General features: G+C 48.2%; 1 protein-coding gene across 1 annotated transcript; it reads right to left on the bottom strand.

Annotated features, from left to right (window-relative positions):
• Positions 1 to 12,168: 12,168 nt before the first annotated feature.
• LOC119406657 (uncharacterized) lies at positions 12,169 to 13,549 on the bottom strand. Its single transcript, XM_037673388.2, has 2 exons — positions 13,162 to 13,549; positions 12,169 to 12,981 (listed from the first exon to the last, which is right to left on the bottom strand). Exons 1-2 carry the CDS (start codon positions 13,547 to 13,549, stop codon positions 12,170 to 12,172), a joined length of 1,200 nt encoding a protein of 399 aa, XP_037529316.1. The 3' UTR covers position 12,169.
• Positions 13,550 to 24,811: the final 11,262 nt, after the last annotated feature.

Below are 24,811 nucleotides of genomic sequence, written 5' to 3'. Positions count from 1 at the left end.
TACCGACGCCTTCACATTTCTCAAGGCACATGTGCGCCCCTGCGGCTAGCGCAAGCAGTGCAAGAAACTTTAGTGTGGCTGGACATGTGATGCAAGGGCGCATGGTGTGTTTAAGTGGAATCTCTTTTTAATTTGATTTTTTGTACAATAACATGCGAACAAATAAGCTATAAACTTTGCCACAAAATTTTATTGACTGCCTATAATAGCAGTGGTGGGGTATATCAAAAAAATGCTGTGACAAATAGTTGCTTTTTTTCCATTCGGCATCTTTTACATATTTCCAAAGTCCACGTGCTGCGCGCGGTTCGTTATAATTTTTATCTAGGTTAGTGTATTTACAGGAAATCTAATAAATTTGAATTTTTTCCTGTACTTCTTTTGATTGGCAAGGTGCTACTACGATGAAGATACATGTGCTACACATCCAGAAGGGTGGACTTTGTCGTTACAGCATGCTTTGGAGGGACACTAAAGGAGGAAACGATTGTTGTCGCATTAGCAAATTACTCTAAATCACCACGCCTGCCGCGAGAAGACGCATGGGAAGCGCGAAAACGCGCAAAAAGAAATTACGGCTGGTACGCCACCATGAAATTCCCTCATCAAACGCGTCATAGATTGTGACGGCGTCTACTAGATCGCACGCAGTTTATAATCGGTAAAAATGAAGTGCATTGTCTTCCGAGGGGGGGCCACAGACTTAACATACGAAGTTTCAGGAAATTTCGACAAGCCAAAGTCGCCAAAATACGAAAAATACGCTTTGAAATCCGTGTTGTCACGCGTGAGATTTTGTCGCGAAATTTAAAAATGAAACGTTGACCTTGATTTTCTCCTTTATTAATGAATCTCTGTTGGTGAAACTAAAGACATTAGATTTCTAAAAGTACAATTTATCAATCTAAGCCGATTCATTGTCTCACTTTCGTGTCCATATAAATTTCAATAGAGAGCGCAATAAAAACAAAGTGAAGAGAGCGTTCTGCTCTTTGTCCCCTCTGTTTTTATTGCGCTCCTTATCAGAACCGAACTCATGCTGGAAATCGCTTTTCTTCCTACAATATCTGCTACAAAACGCTCTTGATGATACCGATGGCATTCCTAGAAAATTGGGTAACAGTACACCATTGCCGAACATGTCCTCTCACCAGTTTCCACGGTGAGCCAGCCCCTTTTTACAAGTAAGTACCATAGGTTAAAGTATACTTGCTAGCGAAGCATGCGCCAAGCATGCGTAGATATTTGCCGCTTAAAACACCCTTGCGGTCGATTCTATCTTCAGGCAACACCACCTAGATTATTGGCTCGGGCCTCTGTCGGGCCCGATCTGGGGTCGGGCCGGGCCGGGCCGGGTAGGCGAAATTTTTTCTCGGGTTCGGGCCGGGCCCGGGTCTCTTTTTTGAGTTGTCGGGCCGGGCTCGGGCGGGTAAATTTGAACGAATCCCGGGCCCGGGCCGGGCCCGGGCCGAGAATCACGGCCCGTGCAGTGCTCTATCCCTGACTACAGTGCGATGGAGTTAGGAGAGGCCAGGATAGACGCACATCATTATCTTTGTTTATTGCTAGCGTGCATGCTTGTTGACATCCGACCGTCAGTTCGTACGTGTTGCATATCGTGCTTTAATTGTGGTGTTAATTCTAATGCGGCCGGACTGCTCGCACTGAGCTTACAAGAGTGCCCCCTACCTCTAGGCCGCACACCTTGATTTAACAGCACTAACATTGTTTCATTTCGTTGTTGCTGCAAGTATAAATTCTGAGTGAACAAAGCAGTACAAAAGCGTGCACTGTCGGCGCAGAGCATTACGACGTTCGGCGACGAGTATGGCGAGTACGAACAAGGTTCTGTCTTCGGGAGAAGAAGCGGCGCGGCGGGCGGGTGACAGGAGACGGTAGGTGGGGTAAAGCGTTCGGTTCACCCATATAGCCGCTTAAAACCGGCTTGACTTGGCTTGAAGTGTATAGGTAGGTGGCGGCAGAGTAGCGTTCAGGCCGCCGTTTATTTCTGCGTGGTGTGGTGGGTGTTGGCAGAGACGGCACTACTGGTGTTGGTTTTGAGCGTGAACTGTGTGCGCGAGAACCGCCTCTGGCCGTGGTGTTACCGTGGAACGTGGTCACGTTTTGTAGAGTGTTGTAGAAAGTGATTCGTGTGCAAGTCGTTGCCGCTTTTGTTTCTGCGATGTCCCCGTGTTCAGTGGACCGCCGCCAAATCTATAAGCAATGATAACGAGCGTGAGATAAAGGCCATGTGTATGCGATTTGTGAATGTCTGTAATAGTAGTGGTTCTTGATGGAAAGGAAGAACGCTTTAGCAGCGCGTTACGTCTAGACGTAACTATAGGAGCCGTTGCAGTTACGTCTGGACGTAAGAATAACAAATCTTAAAGTTACGTCCAGCGTGAGATTAGACGCACCGAACCGATCGGCTCTAGTGGCGCAGCGGGCCAGTACGTGTCGTGCTCGGATCTGCGAGGACGTTGGTTCGAACCTCGCTGTTGTCCTTCTCTCCCTTTTTTTATTAAGTGCTCCACGGGCGCCGTAATATTTTTTGTTTAAGGAAATCGCCTTGGTGGCAGCGGTGGACGCCCCAGCCCACGTCGCGCTCCGTACTCTTGCTGTAGTGACACCAGCCACTCGAGCAAAATAGTGGAGCGACGACGGCGCACCGCGAAGCGACAGCGTCCCAGTGACACGAGCCAACCACTGAGACTGGCAAGATAATTATTAAACTTAAGTGCGCATTGTGAATCACACGATGGACGTAACTAGCAGCTGATTATGGCTCCCTGCGTCGTCTGCTAGCCACACCGTGTTCGCAAGTGTGCGAACGTCCTGCGCGCGTCCTCAGAGGGCAGCCTATTCCGTTGTGTTAGCACAGCATCAAATGCTTGTACGTATGTCTGCACGATATAAACAAGCATTTCAATTTCCAAGGCTTGTATGCAGACTAATAAGTGAGCAAGACACGCAAATTGGGCGAGTTGGTGAGGTTCCATGGTAAAAATATAAAGCAGCGCTTTTTTAAACACAAGACGAAGGAATGGAGGGACATATACGTCTCTTCTTTCCTTCGTCTTGTGTTTAAAAAAGCGCTGTTTTATATTTTTAATAAGTGAGTGCATGCACGTGTCGGTATGGAGGTGTGAATGCAGAATTTTTGAGACACAATTATTATTTTATTTATTTATTTAATACCCATAGCGCCCATACAGGCATTACGTAGAGTGGAGGGGGGGGGGGGGGTACAGAAGAAGAACAAGCATGAAAGTTGCAGGTGCAAATGAAAATGTAGATTATTCTACGCCGACACAAACGTACACAGCTACATCAAAAATGTCGTATACATTGGGAAAACAATCTAAAATAAACAGAAAGCACAGTGATAATAGTTAATGGCAATGCGAACAGTAATTACAACAAAGCGCGGCAGTGGTAAATATATAGTACAGCTCAAGATGCAAAGGAAGCACTAAAGAAAACAACACAGTTTACAAATGGGATACAGTATAGATCATGGTGATTACCAGGCGTACGCATGATTTCTTTTAAGGCTCAGTGGTCAAAAGATTCAATCATTTTTATTGCAGAAAAGAATGCGTCATTAGACGAAATTCCTACAATTGTGGAAGGAAGTCGATTCCACTGACTGATAGTTCTGGGAAAAAAAGAGTTGCTGAAGGACGATGTATTGCATTTCTTATCTTAATTGTGTTCGTGATCTTTGCGTGCTGATGTGTAGTGAGGCCGGTTAATGTATACGTCACGGGGAACTCGCGTATGAAAATGATATATGCTGTGTAATAGCTTCAGTCGAAATGACGCTCTTCGCATGCTGCAGAGACTTCCATTTTAATATCGCCTTAGATTCCGTTGAACTAAACTGTCTGTCATACATGGGTATATTAAGCACATATCTTGCCGCCATGGACTGAACTTTTTCTAATCTTTCTTTGTTTGATGCTGTTGAAGGGTCCCACACGCAGCACGCGTATTCCAGCACTGATCTTACGTATGTTTTATATAATAACTCCCGGGTTTGCTGCGGAAATGCACGTGCATTTCGTCGCAAAAATCCCAAACTCCGACAAGCTTTACCTACGGTATAATCCACATGCCGACGCCATGATAAAGAGGGGCAAAAGTAAACGCCTAGGTATTTGTATTCGCACACCATTTTTACCGGTGAGCAGTTTATTGTGTATTCGAATTCACCTGGACTTTTTTTTTTTCTGGTGAACCTCATGCACACCGTTTCTTAAGCTTCAGTTTCATTTCCCATCGCTCACACCATGCGTGTATCGCACATAAGTCGTTTTGGATCACAGATCAGTCAGTTTCAGAGGGAATTTTGCGGTATAATATGCAGTCATCTGCAAATAGCCTAATATGATATTGTACGTTTTCGTTAATCTCATTGATATAAAGTAAGAAAAGAAGTGGTCCCAGTACTGATCCCTGAGGCACCCCTGACGTAACATCAGTCATTGCAGACTGTTCGCCGTTGACAACTGCGCATTGTCGCCTCTCACGTAAATATACAGCAACCCATGCAATAACTTGGGGATTAATGTCAAAGCTGGACAGTTTTTGCAGTAATAAGTAGTGCGAAACGGTGTCGAACGCCTTCTGAAAGTCGAGGAAAATACAATCAACCGAAGAGTTATCGTCCAGTGCTGCTGCTAAAACATGTGTGAACTCTACCAGTTGTGTGACGCCCGATAGTTCATGTCTAAATCCGTGCTGGTTTGAGTTCAATAAAGAATTGCTATCTATATGCTTAACAATGGCGGTATATAAAACGTGTTCAAGAATTTTGCAGCACACAGAAGTGAGTGAAATGGGGCGGTAGTTATTGATAACGTTGCGCGGGCCAGATTGAGCAACCGATGCCATTTTCCAGTCAGTCGGGAGAGAACTGTGTTTTAAGGACTTTTCGTAAATGACTGTTCGCAATCTCGTGAAGTGTTGGCGATTTAGAAATCCTTGTGATACCAAGCATGAACTATAGTCTGCAAAGGCCGGTTAGCAGTAAAAAAGACCTCAAGTCACGCGCTTCTAGAGAGGTACACGGAATCATGCAAACAGAAAAGCAGAGTGCACAGAGTTCCACTTCAACTATAATTACACAGAAATACAGGCTTTTTTTTTTGTAGCCGCTACAGCAAGAAGTATATTGGTTCAGTCGCACAACACCATTTATATTGTAGTATGGGCAGAACACAACCTAAGCACGTACAAATAAAGCAAGAAGAAAAAAAAAAAACGCCAGGCCTGCGCGGAAAGCGCAGCACAGTCACAGCGAAAGCTGGAAGAGCGGCATTTCTAGAGCCCGTTATAAACTCTCCTGTGGCTACTAATACAGGTACATTAGCAACGTACCCACTACGCCACAAAGCGTAATTTTTGGGAAGTTGGGAAGCACCCAGCACGACATTATTCGTTGTTCTGCGGAGAAGCGAGGTACCATATGTAAGCGATTATGTGCAGTTTGTTGATGCGGCGGTTGATGACGATGAATAATCATGGTTGCGCCCTTTGTAATGGGTTGGAAGCTTTAAACGACCCACTAGTTACGTAATGCATATTGTGTGACGCCCGGTCGTTATTTAACTGTCCCACCACGCTTTATAACATACGTTAACCGCAGAAACGTAGAGCGAGAGAGAGAGAGAATTGACTTTATTGAGACCCTGAGGAAATGGATCATGGGAGCCTTGTGGGCTTCCTTGGCAACCAACAGAAGTGCACTTGCGAGGAACCCACTACGCTATAAATCATTGTAATTTTTTAGAAGTAGGGCAGCAGGCACTGTGCCATTTTTCGTCATTCTACGGAGAGCGTTGGTACCTGCTAAACGCATGTAAGGCATTATGCGCACTTTGTTGATGCTGTGCGTGATGACGATGAAGAATTATGGCAGAGCTCTTTGTAATGGGTTGGAAGCATTCAACAACCTACTCGTTGCGCAATTCGCATTGTGTGACGCCTGGTTACAGAATTGGCGTTGTGCGACGCTTGGTGCTTATTCTACTCTATTACCACGCTATATTGCATATGCTAATGTGGTTCCTTCCCGACATGAAGCCTGTATAGGACCTTTTTGCAAAGCAGTTTCAAGCACCGGCATGGCTCAGAGGTTGAATACTGGGCTCCCACGCAGAGGGCCCAGGTTCGAACCTCGTTCCATCCTGGAATTTTTTTCTTATTTAGTTTTTTTTCTTATTTCGAGCGATACTGGTTACGGACACCGGCGGCGGCGGCGGCGGCGGCGGCGGCGGCGGCGGCGGCAGCGGCGGCGGCGGCGGCGGCGGCGGCGGACAACTACGGCGCCAAAAACGGCCGGTGAAATGATCTCATAACAGCTTTCGCTGTAAAACATCGAGCACAGTGGAAAACACGACTGTCGCCGAAGGCCAATACCCCATTGATTGGCGGATTGCACTTCTCACACACGTAATAGGAACGTTAGGACGGCTTCGTGCATTAATGTGGCAATGGAGGGCGTATATACCACCATTGGGCTGTAGTCAACGCGCTTTCTTGGATATGTGCAACACTTAATTGGATATGTGCCGCCGACCGCCCATCCATACTACACTGCTAACGCCGCGACGGTGAGCCCAATCTCGCAACAATGTGTTGCGAGTAGGCCAAGTAGGCTGCACCAACATAACTGGACGGAAGGAGGCTTTCTAAAGACGACATTTATATGTACACACGCGGGCAGCTGTTCAGATTGTTATTGTATGGACGTAACCCTAATGGACGTGTGATACATCAACACGGGCACGCAAACCGTACTTACATCAAGTTCGATGGAGACCTGCAGTTATTTCACTTTTATTTCACTAACCGTGATCGCCCCAAACTGAGGTTTACCGCCTCAACGAAGCTAAGGAAAAGGCAGCACCCGAGACGATGGCTGAAGGCAGCGTGGCTCCGGCGGAGGCCGAAATTAACGTCTTCCTAAAGTGCGTCAGCTGGTCTGTCTCGACAACAGAGCTGCTGATACGCGAAACAGTCCGGCAAAACAAGCCACGCACGTCTCAATACATAAGTGATGCTGGTAAATCGGTGATACGACAGTGATACTGAATGTATGGCCGCTTAATTCAGCGAGCGGCCGTGCTGAACGTTACAGTTACAGTGGATAGGTGCAAACGTCTAACCTTTCACACCGACCACAAGGTGACCACCCATAACTTACGTCAAATATTCTCAGGGAGAGTAGATTAAAAACAGCAAGGAGTTGTTTTAGTCTGCGCATAGGACGCGTAACAACGGAGGCAGAATTGCACCGTGGACCCCGTGGACAGTTACGTCTGGGCGTAACGATAGCGACGGCTACAGTTACGTCTGGACGTAACCCTAGACGCATCGTTAAATAAAAGTGATGGTTCAAGTACACTTCGCCCAAATGACTTTCCAACTGTAAGCGATGGATCCACGCAAAGCACGCACTTACCACACATACATGTCCGCCACAGTACAAGCTGTGCGTCAGACAGACATTCACAAATCACGTAACTCATGGCCTTTATCTCATACTCGTACAGCTCGTTATCATATCTGACAGATTTGGCAATGGTCCACTGAACGTTTTGGCAATGGTCCACTGAACATCGCAGGAACGAAAGCGGCAACGACTTGCTACGACTTCTACAACATACACAACGCGATCACGTCCCTACGGTCAGAGGTGGTTCTCGTTAATGCGCACAGTTCATGCTCAATATCAACACCAGTACAGTAGTGCGTAGTGCCGTGCCTCCCCTGCCAGTACCCACCACGCAAGCTACACAAACGGGCCACGCAGAGCACGCACTTACCACACATACACGTACGCCACAGTACAAGCTGTGCGTCAAACAGACACATTTCACAAATCGCGTAACATATGGCCTTTATCTCATGCTCGTACAGCTCGTTATCATTGCTTATAGATTTGGCAGTGGTCCACTGAACCGGAGGACATCGCAACAAAAGCGGCAACGATTTGCTACGACTTCTACAACACACACAGTTCTCGTTAATGCACACAGTTCACGCTCAATATCAACATCAGTACAGTAGTGTGCCTTCTCTGCCAACACTCACCACGCAAGCCATACAAACGGGCCTGAACGCTACTCTGCCGCCACCTACTTATACACTTCAAGCCAAGTCAAGCCGGTTTTAAGCGGCTATATGGGTGAACCGAACGCTTTGCCCACCTAACGTCTCCTTCCACCCGGTGGAAGGAGACACTGCCCGACAAAACTCGTCGGGAAGAGAGACGTCGGCCGCCCAGCAACGAAGGGAATCCGATCCTGACTTGCGAGTGGCCAAAGCAGGAGCTCACGGACCGTTTAGCGGCGTCATATTATCATCGCTGTATCGACAGCTAAAATAGTACTTAGTAAAAAACGCACCCCAAAGCCAAGGAAAAGCCACCAGCTCCGCAGTTTCATCAGTCTTCGCGACGCCAAGTCAGTGAAGCTGTGCTAAATTTTACCCTTGAATGTTGCATTTGTGCGCTGTGACGTGCAGCTCATGCAGTCACTGCTTCATCGCAATGCCCACTGAATACTTTGTAATACCAAAGGAAACATGGCACTGCCGCAGAACCCAACGACGGTCGGAGTGCCGCCGCGGCCGCGTCTTCGTCGTCTAGGCAACCGCGACCGCCGCGCGCGGAGCAGCTCTGTGTACCACGTGACTTTTTTAACGCGCGGCCGAAATACTCTCCCGTGAGCAGGGGTGAAGATGGATGGATGGATGGATGTATACGGCTGTGCCCTTTAGATCGGGCGGCGGCTCACGCCACCTAGCCATAAAGTTAAGTCATGGTTAAGTACTATCACTATGTATTCAAGGCTTGCAATTCACTCGTGCCTTGATTGTAGCCACCAATCGGTTAGCCTCCTCCTGGTTATTTCTACTCGTTTAAAGTCTATTTTGCCTTCACTGTCCCTAAACCCCAATGCTTTGAAATATTCCGCGCCATTATCTTGGACTGTAGGGTGAAGCCCTTTACAGAACATTATCAAATGTTCAGCCGTTTCCTCCTCCTCTCCACACGCACTACATAACGTGTCTGTGCCTTCGTATTTGGCTAGGTACGTCTTGGTCCGCAATACTCCCGTCCTGGCCTCAAACAGCAGAGAACTACCCCGAGAATTATCGTAGATCTTTTCTTTTGCAATTTCCTGCTTGAAAGTTCGGTAGGTCTCCAGTGATGATTTCGTAAGCATCCCCATTTTCCACATGTCCCTCTCTGTTTCCTTCACCTTCTTCTTAACCGATGTTTCCTTTTGGCTTGGTATTCTGCTGTTGTCTAAATACTTGCTTGACAATTTTCGAGTTCGCTTCCTCCATTTAGTATCAACATTCTTCATGTACAAGTAGCTGAAAACTTTCCTAGCCCAACGCTCCTCTCCCATTTTTCTCAATCGCTCCTCAAATTCTATCTTGCTGCTAGCCTCCCTGCCCTCGAACGACGTCCATCCCATATGTCACCCTGTACCCCCTGATTTGGGGTATTCCCGCGTGCTCCCAAAGCAAGCCTACCTATGCCACGTTGTTTAATTTCCAATCTTGCTTGAACCTCTGATCTCATGCCCAAGACCGCATTGCCGAACGTCAAACCTGGGACCATTACCCCTTTCCAAATCCCTCTCACAACGTCATACCTATTGTAGTTCCACAGTGCCCTATTTTTCATTACAGCTGCATTCCTGTTGCCCTTAGTCATTACGTATCTTTCGTGCTCCCTTAGGTACTCATCCATACGCCCATACGCCCAGATATTTGTATTTATCCACTGTCTCCAGCGTGACTTCCTGTATCTTATGCTCACTGCCTTCATTATCATTAAGATTCATGATTGCCGATTTTTCCCTACTGAACTTCAAATTTAACCTATCTCCTTCATTACCGCAGATGTCTATCAATCCCTGCAGATCTTCCTTGTTGTCGGCCATTAATACTATATCATCTGCATACATCAATGCCGGTAATGACTGTTCAACGTGTTTTCCTTGCTTGGCAAAAGAGAGGCTGAAGCCGAGTCCACTCCCCTCTAATTTAGCTTCTAATCCTTGTAGATACAGCATAAATAACAGAGGTGACAAGGGACACCCCTGTCGAAGCCCGCGTTGTATCTCTATAGGTTTGGATACCTGTTGTTCCCATTTTATAACTACCCTGTTACTTTTATAGATGTCCTTTAAAAGATTAGTTATTCCATCTTCCACATCTAGTGTGTCCAGTATTCTCCACAAGTCTTCCTGAATCACACTATCGTAAGCTCCCTTGATATCTAGAAATGCCAGCCACAGGGGCCTGTGTTCTTTTTCCGCTATTTCAATACACTGCGTCAATGAGAACAGATTATCCTCCAACCTCCTTCGTTTACGGAACCCATTTTGTAGTTCCCCCAGCACCCCCTCATTCTCCACCCATGTCTGTAGTCTTTCCTTTACGATCTGCATCACCAGCCTGTAAACTACTGATGTCACTGTTATATGACGGTAGTTGTTTATATCAGCCTTGTCCCCCTTTCCTTTATAGATCATGCTCATCCGGCTTAGTTTCCACCCATGGGGGGCTTCACCATCCATTATTGCTTTGCTCGTTGCTTCTCTTAATGTTTGCTTAGAGTTTGGACCTAATTTCTTTATTAGCATAATTGGGATGCCGTGAGGGCCTGTTGATGTGCTATTAGGAACCCTCTTCTCTGCCCTTTCCCACTCTCGTTGTCCCAGTGGAGCCACTGCGCTAATTGGTCTATCCTCATCCGTTAGGGTGCATGCATCGCTTCCTTGTTTAAATTTTTCTGTCATCATTTTTCTTATAAATTCCATTGCCTCATCCCCTTCTAGCCTAACCCCTTGAACTGTAGTTATAAACCTCTGTTCCATGCTTGTCTTATTACTCAGAGAATTGAGATGGTTCCAAAACTTTGCAGCTGCCTTTCTATCCTTTTTGTTTACTTCCGCCATCCATTGGGCCCCCTTTCTTCTAATCTTTTCATTGATCAGATGGGAAGCTTCCCTTCTGCAGCTCAAAAAGTTGCCCCATTTTCTTTCGACATCATCTTCCGGTTCACCCCTCTGTTTAGCATGCCTGTGTTCTCTGGAGGCTTCCTGACGTCTTACTATGGCTCTCTTAACTTCCTCATCCCACCAGCTCTTGGGATTGTGTCTCCTTTTCCCGGTTGATTTGGCTCGTACCTTAGCAAGCTCCAACTCAAACAGTCTAGTTAGATTTGTGTACGTCCACACTGTTTTAGTATCCTCGGTGATTACTTTCTCAATCTCTTTAGTTGCTATTTCTATTTGCCTTTCTGAATAAATATTACCCTGTGGTTGCTCATATTGCCTCCTTCCTATTTTCATTTCTCTTCCAAAACTCAGCTTGATACGTTTGTGATCACTACCCAAGCTTCTGGAACCATATTCATCTATGTTCATCACCCTTAGCCTATCATACATCCTATGTGACATCAGTGCGTAATCTATCGTCGACTGCAGCCTTCCCACCTCCCATGTTATCTGCCCTTCGCACTTCTTGGTACTGTTGCAAATGATTAAATCATGCCTTTCACACATATCCAGCAGCATTCTGCCAGTTGGGTCAGTATATCCATCCATATCTTCTATGTGCGCATTCATATCTCCTAATATAATTATCTCGCACTCTTCTCCTAGTTCATCAATGTCCTTTTCGATGCACTGCACCATTTCTTGGTTTTCCTCTCTGGCTTTTGCTCCTGTCCACAAGTATACAAAACCCAGGAGTGTCATCTGCCCTGCCACTTTCCCTTTTAGCCATAAATGTTCCCTGCACTCCTGCTTGACCCTTTGCCAGTCTGTACTTTTATGAATAAATGCCCCGATACCACCCCCCTTTCTGCTGCCTTCTGTTCTATTGCAATATTCCCATGCGTAGTCCGGATTGCTAGGTGGTTGTTCCATGTCCCTAAGATGTGTTTCTACAAACCCATATACCATCAGCTTCTCCTCCCTTAGTTGCTCTTCTATCTCTCCCCACTTCAACATATTCCTGCCACCCTGCATGTTAATATAACCTACATCTGAATTTGCTCGGCCCTGCCTACGTCGATTTCTTCTCCCCCGGACTCTACGTGTCTTGGATATTGGTGCCACTTTGAAATCGTATCTGTCTACACTGGTGGCCTCAGGGCACTGGGTCCCCCTAAAAAAGCTGTGGCTTGGCGACCCATCCTATTACCTACCCTCCTGCCCGTGGCACCACTGTAATGAATGCCATCTTGTGCAAAAGGGCGGAGGCCGGGTTCGTACACGTCTTTGTTTACCTCCATTACGCTGTAGCTGAGCTGCCGGCTCATAGCTCTGATGACACAGTTAGCCTCTATCACCCTCCTTTCCATACCGCCAGATTGCCCCCAGACTTCTGGGATGGTGCATATTGTCACATGCACACCCCCAGAAGCTTCTCGAAGCTTACGCACCCCATCCTCTAACTGTCTCTGAAGGTTCTGGCTCTTTCCCTTCAGGACATCGTTGAGACCAGCATGGATGATGACGAGGTTTTCACCCTCCATGCTGTCCCCCACCACTTCCTGTGCTTTGGCCAGTGCATCCGTCATGCACTTTCCTGACTGGGCCTCCACTTTTACCCTCCTGTCTGCCTTCACTGTCGTAAGGACTCCCTGCTTGACTCTGGCTACATTGGAGTCCCCCACCACTAGGACCCTTCTACGGTCCAGTCGTTGGCTTCCGGCTTGCGATTGCTGTGATCCTGTTCTCCCCCGCTGATCCCCCGTTCGCTGAGTGTCCCCGACTCGCGATAACGAGCCCGCTGCCGGTGCTCCTTGCTTTGCCCCGCCGGAAGCCTGTCGCGCCACATCGCTGTAGCTTTTTCTCCTGCTGTCGCCTATTCCTACATGTGCCACTGCAGCCCCTAGGTCCCCTTTCTTGCCTGTTTCTGCCTGGGATTCCGTGATGCCCTTGCCTTTCGCCTCACACCAGGGGCGTAGCCAGAAATTTTTTTCGGGGGGGGGTTCAACCATACTTTATGTATGTTCGTGCGTGCGTTTGTATGTGTGCATGCCTATGTACGCAAGCAAAACTGAAAAATTTCGGGGGGGGGGGGTTTGAACCCCCCCCCCCCTTGGCTACGCCCCTGCCTCACACTGCTCGGGACCGGAGTCAAGCGCCATAAGCACCTTTACTCGCTCTTCGAGCTCGGCCCGCCTTTCCCGTTCCTTCCTTAGATCGGCCTCCATTTGTTCTACTAGGCTGGCGGTAGCCTCCCCACGCTCACGTGCCTCTCCGAGCTGCGCTTGGAGCTCAATTCTCTTTACTCGCTCCACCTTCAGCTCCCCCTTTAGCTCCTCAATGCAAGATTCCATGCGCTGCACGGCCGCCTTCACTTTCTCGCACAGCTTGCACACGAAGCTCGCCTCCTCAGCGTCGGCTAGACTTGTGAAGGCCGTCTCATCTAGGTAGCACCAGCGCGTGCATTCCCCGCACTGCACGAGATCACTGGCGCCCGTGGTTTTTTCAGTCCGCTTAACCATCGCCCGCCCGACCATCGAACAGAACACACAAAGTTCAGTCTAACACCGTTAATATAATTAAACAGGCGCACCCAAACACCCTACTACGGGTTAAAACTGCCGCCTACCCCGTTCACGACGTGGTCAACGTTCCCGCATCGTTGCCCGTGGCGCACGGTACTCGCGTGTTACCAAAGATGCACTAAACCGCAAAATAATAGTTCTTACATCGGTTATCTCTACAACCACAACAACACAACGAGCAATATAGAGAACAAATAAAAGGAAAAAAGAAAAAAAAACTTATCTCTTTGTACGCTGCTCCTGCACCGTGCACCGTGTGGACCAGTCAAACCTAACCAATGCCACCTAGAAAAAAAATTAAGGCCTGCTCACTGCCGCCGTGACGTCACGCGTCTTGACCGAGCGAGCGAACGCGCGGGAGACAGTGAAGCCATTGCCACTATCATCTCCCATGAAATGATAAAGCGTTCGCGGCTAGTTTTACATGCGTAACAGCTTTATTTTGCCTTTTGCGTCGGGATTGGCGCTGGCTTAAGGAATGTGTTACGCTTTAGAGTCTTTGGTGATTGGTCTGTAAGCGACTTATTATTCCACTTAAAAATAACAAAAGATTGTGCGCTATCGAAAATGTCACCGATTTATAAATGCGAAGGTTGATGGCCCCGAAAAGTGACGAAATAAATAAGGCAAGTTTGATTCATACTTCATTCTTTATTTACACACACACACACGCACACACGTCACACTGTCCATAAGATGCGCAGAAACTGTTCCTATTTATTTGGTAAACTGAGAAACATTGTCGGCACTGCGTCCAGAGGTCCAGAGTCAGCCGAGTAGCCCCATAGGAGCTACTACTGTCCTGCCGGTTCTTGGATCGGTGTACTTGGTAGTCGTCCTTAAGTGTTCTGGCTTGAAATCGAGCTCGCACACCTGAAAACCATTTAAAAAAGCGGTTTATCACAGGCTTTCCGCTCAACTGTGATACTTATTTGCTCAGTTACAAAACAACAAATTCTATGAGGTGTCTACAGGCATCCCAATTCGGCTGACTTGCAGCAATACACATTTCAAGGAAACAAATTAGGCGAAGGTGCTTGCGAGACTGGCGCATAATTATAATACCGCAAAAAGTGGTCGGAGCACCGGTCAGAAATACTATGTACACAAAACAGATGCACGACGCCACGCACCGCCACTGCTTAGCGTTTCTCAGTCAAAAGAAGCCCGAGGTGCTATACTCGCGGACAACTTTTCTTGGCAATGAAGCGAAGGCTACAGAGCCACAATGCACGTATCCTACCGCCAAGGAATGTAGTCCCACAATTGCGTCCGTATTTTCTACGTGAGATATATAAAATACTCTTTCATTTTCTACATATAGCTTCTTGAGACGGAACGCAGCGCACACAAGCGAGATATTTGCATTTCTTTTACTTTATACGTTGTCACTTTGAGTTTTTGCGTGCGTGAAAAAGTCGCGCCTTTTACCCGTACTTTAGACGCTAAGCAGCGTTTGCATCGAAATGCAACGCTAGCCATCACTTTCCACGGCGTTACGAGACGCGCGCCAAACCGGACTACTTCGCGTAGCACTACATGTGCAGACGCTCCGCCCCTGTAGCTTTCCCTTCATTGCCAAGAAAAGTTGTCCGCGAGTATACGCGCAAATAGCGAAATGTTTACCGACCCTGGAGGAAAAAAAACGCCTGTTCTGAGAATATACTGCCACGCGCGTTTATTGCTCAATTTTTATGAGTTCGGGGTGCGAGCAGCGGAACGCAAAAGGCATCTCTCGCACCGCTTGTGAAGTCGCTTGATTGGAGCAAGCATGAAGGTGCGTCTACTTCGTTTCGCCGTCGTTTAGCAGCCCAGCTCAACGCGTCTCGGCAAGACGCGCTCGTCAAAAACGGGAAATCTATGCACTCTCTAGAGACGCTACATCATCGCGGGGGTGAGCGTCTGCGACGCTCAACCATAGCTCAGCTAAATGTGCCTCATGTAAAGGCTTACGCTAACAAGTCAGAAGTGCACACGGCATTATTTTATCGAAATAACTGAACGTGTTAGAGGAGGTGCCTTTAAAACATCTGAAAAGCAAGTAGCATAGACTACACATACCTTTGAATCACGGAGAGAATGCATGTCATCCCGATGAACGGCACGCTCTCATTTCTCTTTTTTTGTCGCCTTGGGAGAATGAAACCACTGGAACCTTCGGTACATCGCCAATATCGGCGACACTTGGGTCCACAGCACTGCTCCATTGGGAGAGCTTGCAGGTGTACAACATTCCGTGAACGAAGCACATCACATCACCACGCAGCACTTCACAAACGCATACCACGGTCTTCAAGCCGATCGTCAGTCTTAGCAATCCTGCTCTCTCGAACGGCGTGAGCATGCATGCGCACGTCTACTCAGCAGGAGACGAGGGTCAAAAATGACTGACGTCAGAGGCCATGCCCGGAGTAGTGAGCAGGCCTGAAAAAAAAAAAAAATCACAGCATATCCACGGAGTGAATGATGATGAGTGGGCGAAGCTGCGGAGGCTCATCGGTAAACCGTGAATCTTCCGTGAATTCTGCCCAGTACATCATCACCGACGTGAGATCGGGCGCGTTTATACTAAAGGTTCGATGAGTTATGACGACTTGCAGCTCACTTTAATTTTACATGTACGCTGTGAATTTTCATTGTTTAGAAAACCATTGCTTTAGAAAACATCTGGCGTCTTTCGTTAAGCAGCTGGCGTCTTTTCGTTTTGCTTTAGAAACATCTGGCGTTCCTTCGTTTTGCTTTTACAAAACATATGGCGTCTTTCGTTGGTTTATTTCATCAATCAACGGCGTTTTGAACAAAATTTTTATTGTTTAATCACGCACAGGAGAAATTTCACCAGGCACTACCTTGGAGGTAAACAATGGCTGCTAATGGGAATGAGAGACAGAAGAAGTCGGCTTTTAGCTAACACTTACACTTCTACTAACGTTTCCTACTGGAACATGCCAATGGCTGCTAATGGGGAATGAGAGACAGAATTCGGCTTTTAGTTAACGCGCACGCTGCGAATTTTTTATTGTTCAACAACGCACAGGAAAAATCTCCCACCGGCACCACCTTGGAGGACAAAGCGTAAGACTGGTTACGCACTACGACTACTACTACGACTACGAGGGACGAACGGGTGCCGCCTTAAGGAGCTTCGCCCCTAATATTCTAGAGGGCGCTGACCTAACGGGGGGAGAGGCACACCAGCTGCATGGCGCCGTGACGTCACGGCGCGGAGAGGGTGCGAGGAGCCGGCGCGGCGCGCGCAGCCACGGCCAACGCCACCTAGACAAATTTGTCTAGGTGGCGTTGCCACGGCGCGGAAGTCTGGGGGCAATCTGGCGGTATGGAAAGGAGGGTGATAGAGGCTAACTGTGTCATCAGAGCACGGTGTAAGAATATACTCAGGTGATGACACTCTTCCCCCAATGCATGGGAAACCGCAATCCACGCGCGTCCAGATAATGTTCGGGTTCTTATCAGATGACTTGCAGAGGGCGCTACGAAAAGCGGGGCAGTCGTCTCCATAGCAACGCGCATGCTGCTGATAACGTGAATTTTTCTGTGCCATTTTGCTGGATAATGTGCATCCGCCAAGCGGCGTCGAGGGGCAAGATCGAGAGAGCAACAGGAGAGGGCACGGCGAGCACGGCGGCGATGACGTAACACCACCGTGATTCGGCTACTCGCGGGCGCTCTCCGTCTCAAGCCATTAGATGGCGCACCGCTCAACGGACCGACGACCGAACATTTTCTGGCCGCTTATGCGAGCGCAGTGTCAACACCTGAATATTCTTACACCGTGCATCAGAGCTATGAGCCGGCAGCTCAGCTACAGCGTAATGGAGGTAAACAAAGACGTGTACGAACCCGGCCTCCGCCCTTTTGCACAAGATGGCATTCATTACAGTGGTGCCATGGGCAGGAGGGTAGGTAATAGGATGGGTCGCCAAGCCACAGCTTTTTTAGGGGGACCCAGTGCCCTGAGGCCACCAGTGTAGACAGATACGATTTCAAAGTGGCACCAATATCCAAGACACGTAGAGTCCGGGGGAGAAGAAATCGACGTAGGCAGGGCCGAGCAAATTCAGATGTAGGTTATATTAACATGCAGGGTGGCAGGAATAGGTTGAAGTGGGGAGAGATAGAAGAGCAACTAAGGGAGGAGAAGCTGATGGTATATGGGTTTGTAGAAACACATCTTAGGGACATGGAACAACCACCTAGCAATCCGGACTAAGCATGGGAATATTGCAATAGAACAGAAGGCAGCAGAAAGGGGGGTGGTATCGGGGCATTTATTCATAAAAGTACAGACTGGCAAAGGGTCAAGCAGGAGTGCAGGGAACATTTATGGCTAAAAGGGAAAGTGGCAGGGCAGATGACACTCCTGGGTTTTGTATACTTGTGGACAGGAGCAAAAGCCAGAGAGGAAAACCAAGAAATGGTGCAGTGCATAGAAAAGGACATTGATAAACTAGGAGAAGAGTGCGAGATAATTATATTAGGAGATATGAATGTGCACATAGAAGATATGGATGGATATACTGACCCAACTGGCAGGATGCTGCTGGATATGTGTGAAAGGTATGATTTAATCATTTGCAACAGTACCAAGAAGTGCGAAGGGCAGATAACATGGGAGGTGGGAAGGCTGCAGTCGACGATAGATTACGCACTGATGTCACATAGGATGTATGATAGGCTAAGGGTGATGAACATAGATGAATATGGTTCCAGAAGCTTGGGTAGTGATCACAAACGTATCAAGCTGAGTTTTGGAAGAGAAATGAAAATAGGAAGGAGGCAATATGAGCAACCACAGGGTAATATTTATTCAGAAAGGCAAATAGAAATAGCAACTAAAGAGATTGAGAAAGTAATCACCGAGGATACTAAAACAGTGTGGACGTACACAAATCTAACTAGACTGTTTGAGTTGGAGCTTGCTAAGGTACGAGCCAAATCAACCGGGAAAAGGAGACACAAACCCAAGAGCTGGTGGGATGAGGAAGTTATGAGAGCCATAGTAAGACGTCAGGAAGCCTCCAGAGAACACAGGCATGCTAAACAGAGGGGTGAACCGGAAGATGATGTCGAAAGAAAATGGGGCAACTTTTTGAGCTGCAGAAGGGAAGCTTCCAATCTGATCAATGAAAAGATTAGAAGAAAGCGGGCCCAATGGATGGCGGAAGTAAACAAAAAGGATAGAAAGGCAGCTGCAAAGTTTTGGAACCATCTCAATTCTCTGAGTAATAAGACAAGCATGGAACAGAGGTTTATAACTACAGTTCAAGGGGTTAGGCTAGAAGGGGATGAGGCAATTGAATTTATAAGAACAATGATGACAGAAAAATTTAAACAAGGAAGCGATGCATGCACCCTAACGGATGAGGATAGACCAATTAGCGCAGTGGCTCCACTGGGACAACGAGAGTGGGAAAGGGCAGAGAAGAGGGTTCCTAATAGCACATCAACAGGCCCTGACGGCATCCTAATTATGCTAATAAAGAAATTAGGTCCAAACTCTAAGCAAACATTAAGAGAAGCAACGAGCAAAGCAATAATGGATGGTGAAGCCCCCCATGGGTGGAAACTAAGCCGGATGAGCATGATCTATAAAGGAAAGGGGGACAAGGCTGATATAAACAACTACCGTCCTATAACAGTGACATCAGTAGTTTACAGGCTGGTGATGCAGATCGTAAAGGAAAGACTACAGACATGGGTGGAGAATGAGGGGGTGCTGGGGGAACTACAAAATGGGTTCCGTAAACGAAGGAGGTTGGAGGATAATCTGTTCTCATTGACGCAGTGTATTGAAATAGCGGAAAAAGAACACAGGCCCCTGTGGCTGGCATTTCTAGATATCAAGGGAGCTTACGATAGTGTGATTCAGGAAGACTTGTGGAGAATACTGGACACACTAGATGTGGAAGATGGAATAACTAATCTTTTAAAGGACATCTATAAAAGTAACAGGGTAGTTATAAAATGGGAACAACAGGTATCCGAACCTATAGAGATACAATGCGGGCTTCGACAGGGGTGTCCCTTGTCACCTCTGTTATTTATGCTGTATCTACAAGGATTAGAAGCTAAATTAGAGGGGAGTGGACTCGGCTTCAGCCTCTCTTTTGCCAAGCAAGGAAAACACGTTGAACAGTCATTACCGGCATTGATGTATGCAGATGATATAGTATTAATGGCCGACAACAAGGAAGATCTGCAGGGATTGATAGACATCTGCGGTAATGAAGGAGATAGGTTAAATTTGAAGTTCAGTAGGGAAAAATCGGCAATCATGATTCTTAATGATAATGAAGGCAGTGAGCATAAGATACAGGAAGTCACGCTGGAGATAGTGGATAAATACAAATATCTGGGCGTATGGATAAACAACGGGGATGAGTACCTAAGGGAGCACAAAAGATACGTAATGACTAAGGGCAACAGGAATGCAGCTGTAATGAAAAATAGGGCACTGTGGAACTACAATAGGTATGACGTTGCGAGAGGGATTTGGAAAGGGGTAATGGTCCCAGGTTTGACGTTCGGCAATGCGGTCTTGTGCATGAGATCAGAGGTTCAAGCAAGATTGGAAATTAAACAACGTGGCATAGGTAGGCTTGCTTTGGGAGCACACAGGAATACCCCAAATCAGGGGGTACAGGGTGACATGGGATGGACATCGTTCGAGGGCAGGGAGGCTAGCAGCAAGATAGAATTTGAGGAGCGATTGAGAAAAATGGGAGAGGAGCGTTGGGCTAGGAAAGTTTTCAGCTACTTGTACATGAAGAATGTTGATACTAAATGGAGGAAGCGAACTCGAAAATTGTCAAGCAAGTATTTAGACAACAGCAGAATACCAAGCCAAAAGGAAACATCGGTTAAGAAGAAGGTGAAGGAAACAGAGAGGGACATGTGGAAAATGGGGATGCTTACGAAATCATCACTGGAGACCTACCGAACTTTCAAGCAGGAAATTGCAAAAGAAAAGATCTACGATAATTCTCGGGGTAGTTCTCTGCTGTTTGAGGCCAGGACGGGAGTATTGCGGACCAAGACGTACCGAGCCAAATACGAAGGCACAGACACGTTATGTAGTGCGTGTGGAGAGGAGGAGGAAATGGCTGAACATTTGATAATGTTCTGTAAAGGGCTTCAAACTACAGTCCAAGATAATGGCGCGGAATATTTCAAAGCATTGGGGTTTAGGGACAGTGAAGGCAAAATAGACTTTAAACGAGTAGAAATAACCAGGAGGAGGCTAACCGATTGGTGGCTACAATCAAGGCACGAGTGAATTGCAATCCTTCAATACATAGTGATAGTACTTAACTTTATGGCTAGGTGGCGTGAGCCGCCGCCCGATCTAAAGGGCACAGCCGTATACATCCATCCATCCATCCGGCGCCAGCTGCACAACGCGCTGTGACGTCACGGCGCGGAGAGCGGTGCGGTGCCGGCGCGGGGCGCGCGCAGCCACGGAGCGGAGGTGGTGTTGGCGGAGCGCGCGCAGTCACGTGGGGCGTGACGTCGCTGCGGCGCCGTTGCTACAGACGCTCCTCTCCGCTCCTCGCGCCGTTGCTAGGGGAGAGGAGGAGGAGCGCGGATGCCGTGGTGCATCCAGACGACGGGCCAAACTGCCGCCCGCCGCGGGCGGCGGTTCTTTATTCTATGGGGCGGCTGAGTCACGTGACGCCGGGGCCGCGAGGGGCCCGGCCGCTTGCGCCGTACACACGGTACACACGCGAGGACCAAAACGAGAGGGAGATGCGTGGGCCAGGCTAGTTCAAGCCTCTCGCCGCAGCTTAGTGGGCGACGCTGCGACAGTGACTTTCACAGGCGGTGCGCGTGCCTCTCACACGCCTCAAGACCCCAGGCTCCGCTCAGCCGTCTGTCTATTCGCGCAGTACACACAGAGCTGGCAGAAACAGAAAGCCTATTTTGCAAAAGAAGCAAACAAATAAAGCCAGGAGTGATGGTACAAAAAAAATTGACAAACTAAGGAAACGAACAACATCAACAAACGCGTGTAAAAGCGGGCAGAGCACGGTGTGTGGCTTCCCAAGAGGTTGGTGGCGTCAGTCAAAGGGTTGGCGTGTGGTTAGTCGCTGACAGAGGTCACAATAGGGGGAGGGGAGAGCAGCGAAGGCTACGGAGCTAGACAAAAGAGGATAGGAAGCGCCGGAAAATTGGAAAAGGCACTGCCCACAGGCGAAAGTCGGGAGCGCTTCACATGCGAACAAGAAAAAAATGCCGTGACGGAAAGAAATGCACTGAGAAGAACCGCGCGAGACGCGCGAAAGACCTAATTGATACCAGCTGTGACAACACGAAAGCTAAGAGGAAAGAACGTACCGCTACGGAAGTTCTCAGTTTGAACATGGAGGTTGCGCGAAAGAAATCCCTGGCGGCTATGGCTCTCGCGCTATCGGTTGAGGACGACGAGGATCTGCAGATATATTCGTTCAAAATTGTCGGGAACTGCTCCACCAATGGGAGAAAGTATAACGTAGCATCGTCGCTCCACGTAGCCATCTTTACACAAGCACGGTAGAACGAGTACTGGGCCGCAAAAACGACGCGAATGATCCCGCGTGCTTGTTTTCAAACAGAAACACGTGTTCGAATAGCCGCCGGCGTGCCCAGCTGCCAAAAAAAGATGATAAAAACCCGGTTTTGTTGACACACCACCCCCGCGAGCGCGCGGGCCGCCGTCCCCGGGCCGCCCGCGGCCTCTCCCAACCGGAAGCGGAGGTTTATCACACGGGTACATTACAGTGTTCCTGAAGTGTGTTACGCAGTTATGCGTCACTTTGCGTGCCCATTTATGCCGAGCAATGAAGACAGACATGTTTTGGCTTGGATTTATCCCAATGTTTATTTAAGTTCCGCCCATAAAGCTTCGCGAAAGAGCCATCAATGAGGGAAGGGCAGAATGTTAATCACAAATCACTAGAGGAATGGGTTCACCTAGCAAGTTAGTAAAGTAGCCTTATGGTCGCTATTGAGGTTCAGGCATAAGGATGTTGCACACATTCTTTGCAAATGTTAAATCTATACAGGTATACGTCTTGGGGTCACGGGCATGTTAGCTTGCGAGTAACATTGAAGTGAGAAACATTCTAACATGAATGTGATGAGCCAACGTCCTTTGAGTGGCAAGACGTCCACGTTGAAATCTCTGACAACTACGTTAAAGGTTTGATCGTCGTTGTCAGGTTGCAACAGGTGTCAATGATGAAATTTTCTCTTTATGTTTGGGTGATACGGGCTGAATGCACACTGTGACGATGAAGGTGCTGTTGTGAGTCTTGATGGCGGCTGTGCCCCACATATCCACATGTTTGGAGCAGGTATTCAAAACGGTATGACGGGCTTGCCGATTTTAACGTACATGGCAACCCCACCTGCTCGTGCTTCCACGTTATTACAGTAATGCCGGTGTAGCCACTAGCACGGCCGCTACATAACACTAGCTTGATATAGGCGGGCGTCTATCCACGCTTCCAAGAAGCAGAGGACATCGACCCTTGTAAACAAAAATTAGCCGAGATGGGAGCTTTTCCAGCACATGAGCCCCCAAAACCCCCATGCCCCAATCATTTACTCCGTGGTAGCGGAGTGAAGTCGGCACATGTCGTCGAAAAACGCCCCGTGCTTAATGAGGGAGTTTATGAACGACATGACCTTGTTAAACTCCCCACGGAGTTTTAGGTCACGTGGTTAGAAACTCCCTATGGGAGGTTTAAAAAGTATTTTTGGTCGTGACGTGCGTGCCGTGGTTAAAAACTCCCTATGGGAGTTTTAAAAACCATTTTTGGTCGTGACGTGCGTGCGTGTGTGAATGTGCGTGTAGCACGCCGGTGTGAAGCTCCAGTGCCTTGTGTGGGTCGCCGTGTGAGCATTTGTCGACAGACAACGAAGTTATCAGTGCAGCGAGGATTTGCAACGGCCGGTTGGTTTGTGTAGACGTGTAGGACTATTTTCTCCACTGAACCGTTCTGGTCAGAGACAAGTTCAACTCGCGCCAGCGTCCGACCGCGAACACATCGAGCTGGCTGTCCCGTGTTTATTCTCCCGTCAAGCGGCAATGCCCATGCACACGAGTGCAAGCCTCCGACACGCCACGGATACCTCGCTTCAACGTGCCGAGTTACGAAGAAGTGCGAAGAATAATTTCATCGGTAACAAAAGTAAGCTGTTGCGATCGTCAGCGGGTTGTTTCTGGAGTTTCACCGGCTAAAACTTCGAAGCAGTAAGAAGTAGGCTTCGCTACGTCGTCGGCATCAAGCCGGCCGGCGGACGGTGTGAGAGCTGCGCCGGCGACGCGCTCGCTCCGACCACCGGCAACGCTTGCTTCTCGGAGTGTCACCGAAACGATGTTTCACCGGCTGCAACTTCTAAGCGGTAAGAAGGCTTCGCTACGTCGTCGGTACCAAGCCGGCGACGTAGCGAACTCGCACCGCCACACCGGTGCCGTGGTGAGTTCTACGAGCTCGCACCGGCCACCGGTGAAGCAAAGAATATGTTTCACAGAAAATAAAAGCTGCTGGAATGAATAAGCTTAAATTGTCTCTTTTGCGCCATGCAACCACCGCTGTCAAACGTCTAGCGAGAAGGCGAGCGCCGATACGAGACAGATTGAACCAACGTGCGACCGCCGATGTACTGCGAGCAACAGGAACCGCGACTACGAGCCGTCTCGTTCGTTGTAAGTGCACCGCTCCGTAGCTTAACGCGGACAGCGGACTCGGACAGCGGCAGTGTGTGTGTAAAAAAAACGGCGACGAAAACTGTACAGCAGCAAGTATTTTGTGATCGCGAGCTGTCGTTCATCGTATAGCCGTGCCGTACTCCTGGGAGAGGCCTAGCGACGCCGTCGGCCACAACGCGGTATATACCGGCGGGGCGACGCATTTCTTCGCCGGTGTTGCTCGTGAATGTGTGCCGCCGAAGCGTTCGTGCACGGCCGCTCGTGGTTCGTGTACGATTATGTGCATTTTACAGACTCACGCACAGTACTGCTAAGGCGGATACATCCCATGCGACAGAGTGCCAGCTGATAATCAAAATTCGCTAATTAAGAAGGCGTTGAACGTTAGGCGGGTTTATAGTAAAAGATAGGTGTGCCTCAGTGGTATCTATAAGCTCCTCACAAATTTACACGTACGCCATGAATGTTTGTTGCTTAATTTCGGA

This window comes from Rhipicephalus sanguineus, chromosome 10 (assembly GCF_013339695.2).
Source record: "Rhipicephalus sanguineus isolate Rsan-2018 chromosome 10, BIME_Rsan_1.4, whole genome shotgun sequence".
Lineage (NCBI taxonomy): Eukaryota > Metazoa > Arthropoda > Arachnida > Ixodida > Ixodidae > Rhipicephalus > Rhipicephalus sanguineus.
The sequence above is the reverse complement of the archived record's forward strand: the minus strand, read 5'-3'. Positions and strand labels throughout refer to the sequence as shown.

What these genes read in the sequence shown, in the direction of transcription:
- LOC119406657 (XM_037673388.2), bottom strand. Translation starts at nt 13,549, where the DNA reads ATGGTTAAGCGGACTGAAAAAACCACGGGCGCCAGTGATCTCGTGCAG. An exon ending in TGACTCCGGTCCCGAGCAGT is followed by an intron (nt 12,982 to 13,161) that starts GTGAGGCAGGGG and finishes GTGAGGCGAAAG; the next exon opens with GCAAGGGCATCACGGAATCC.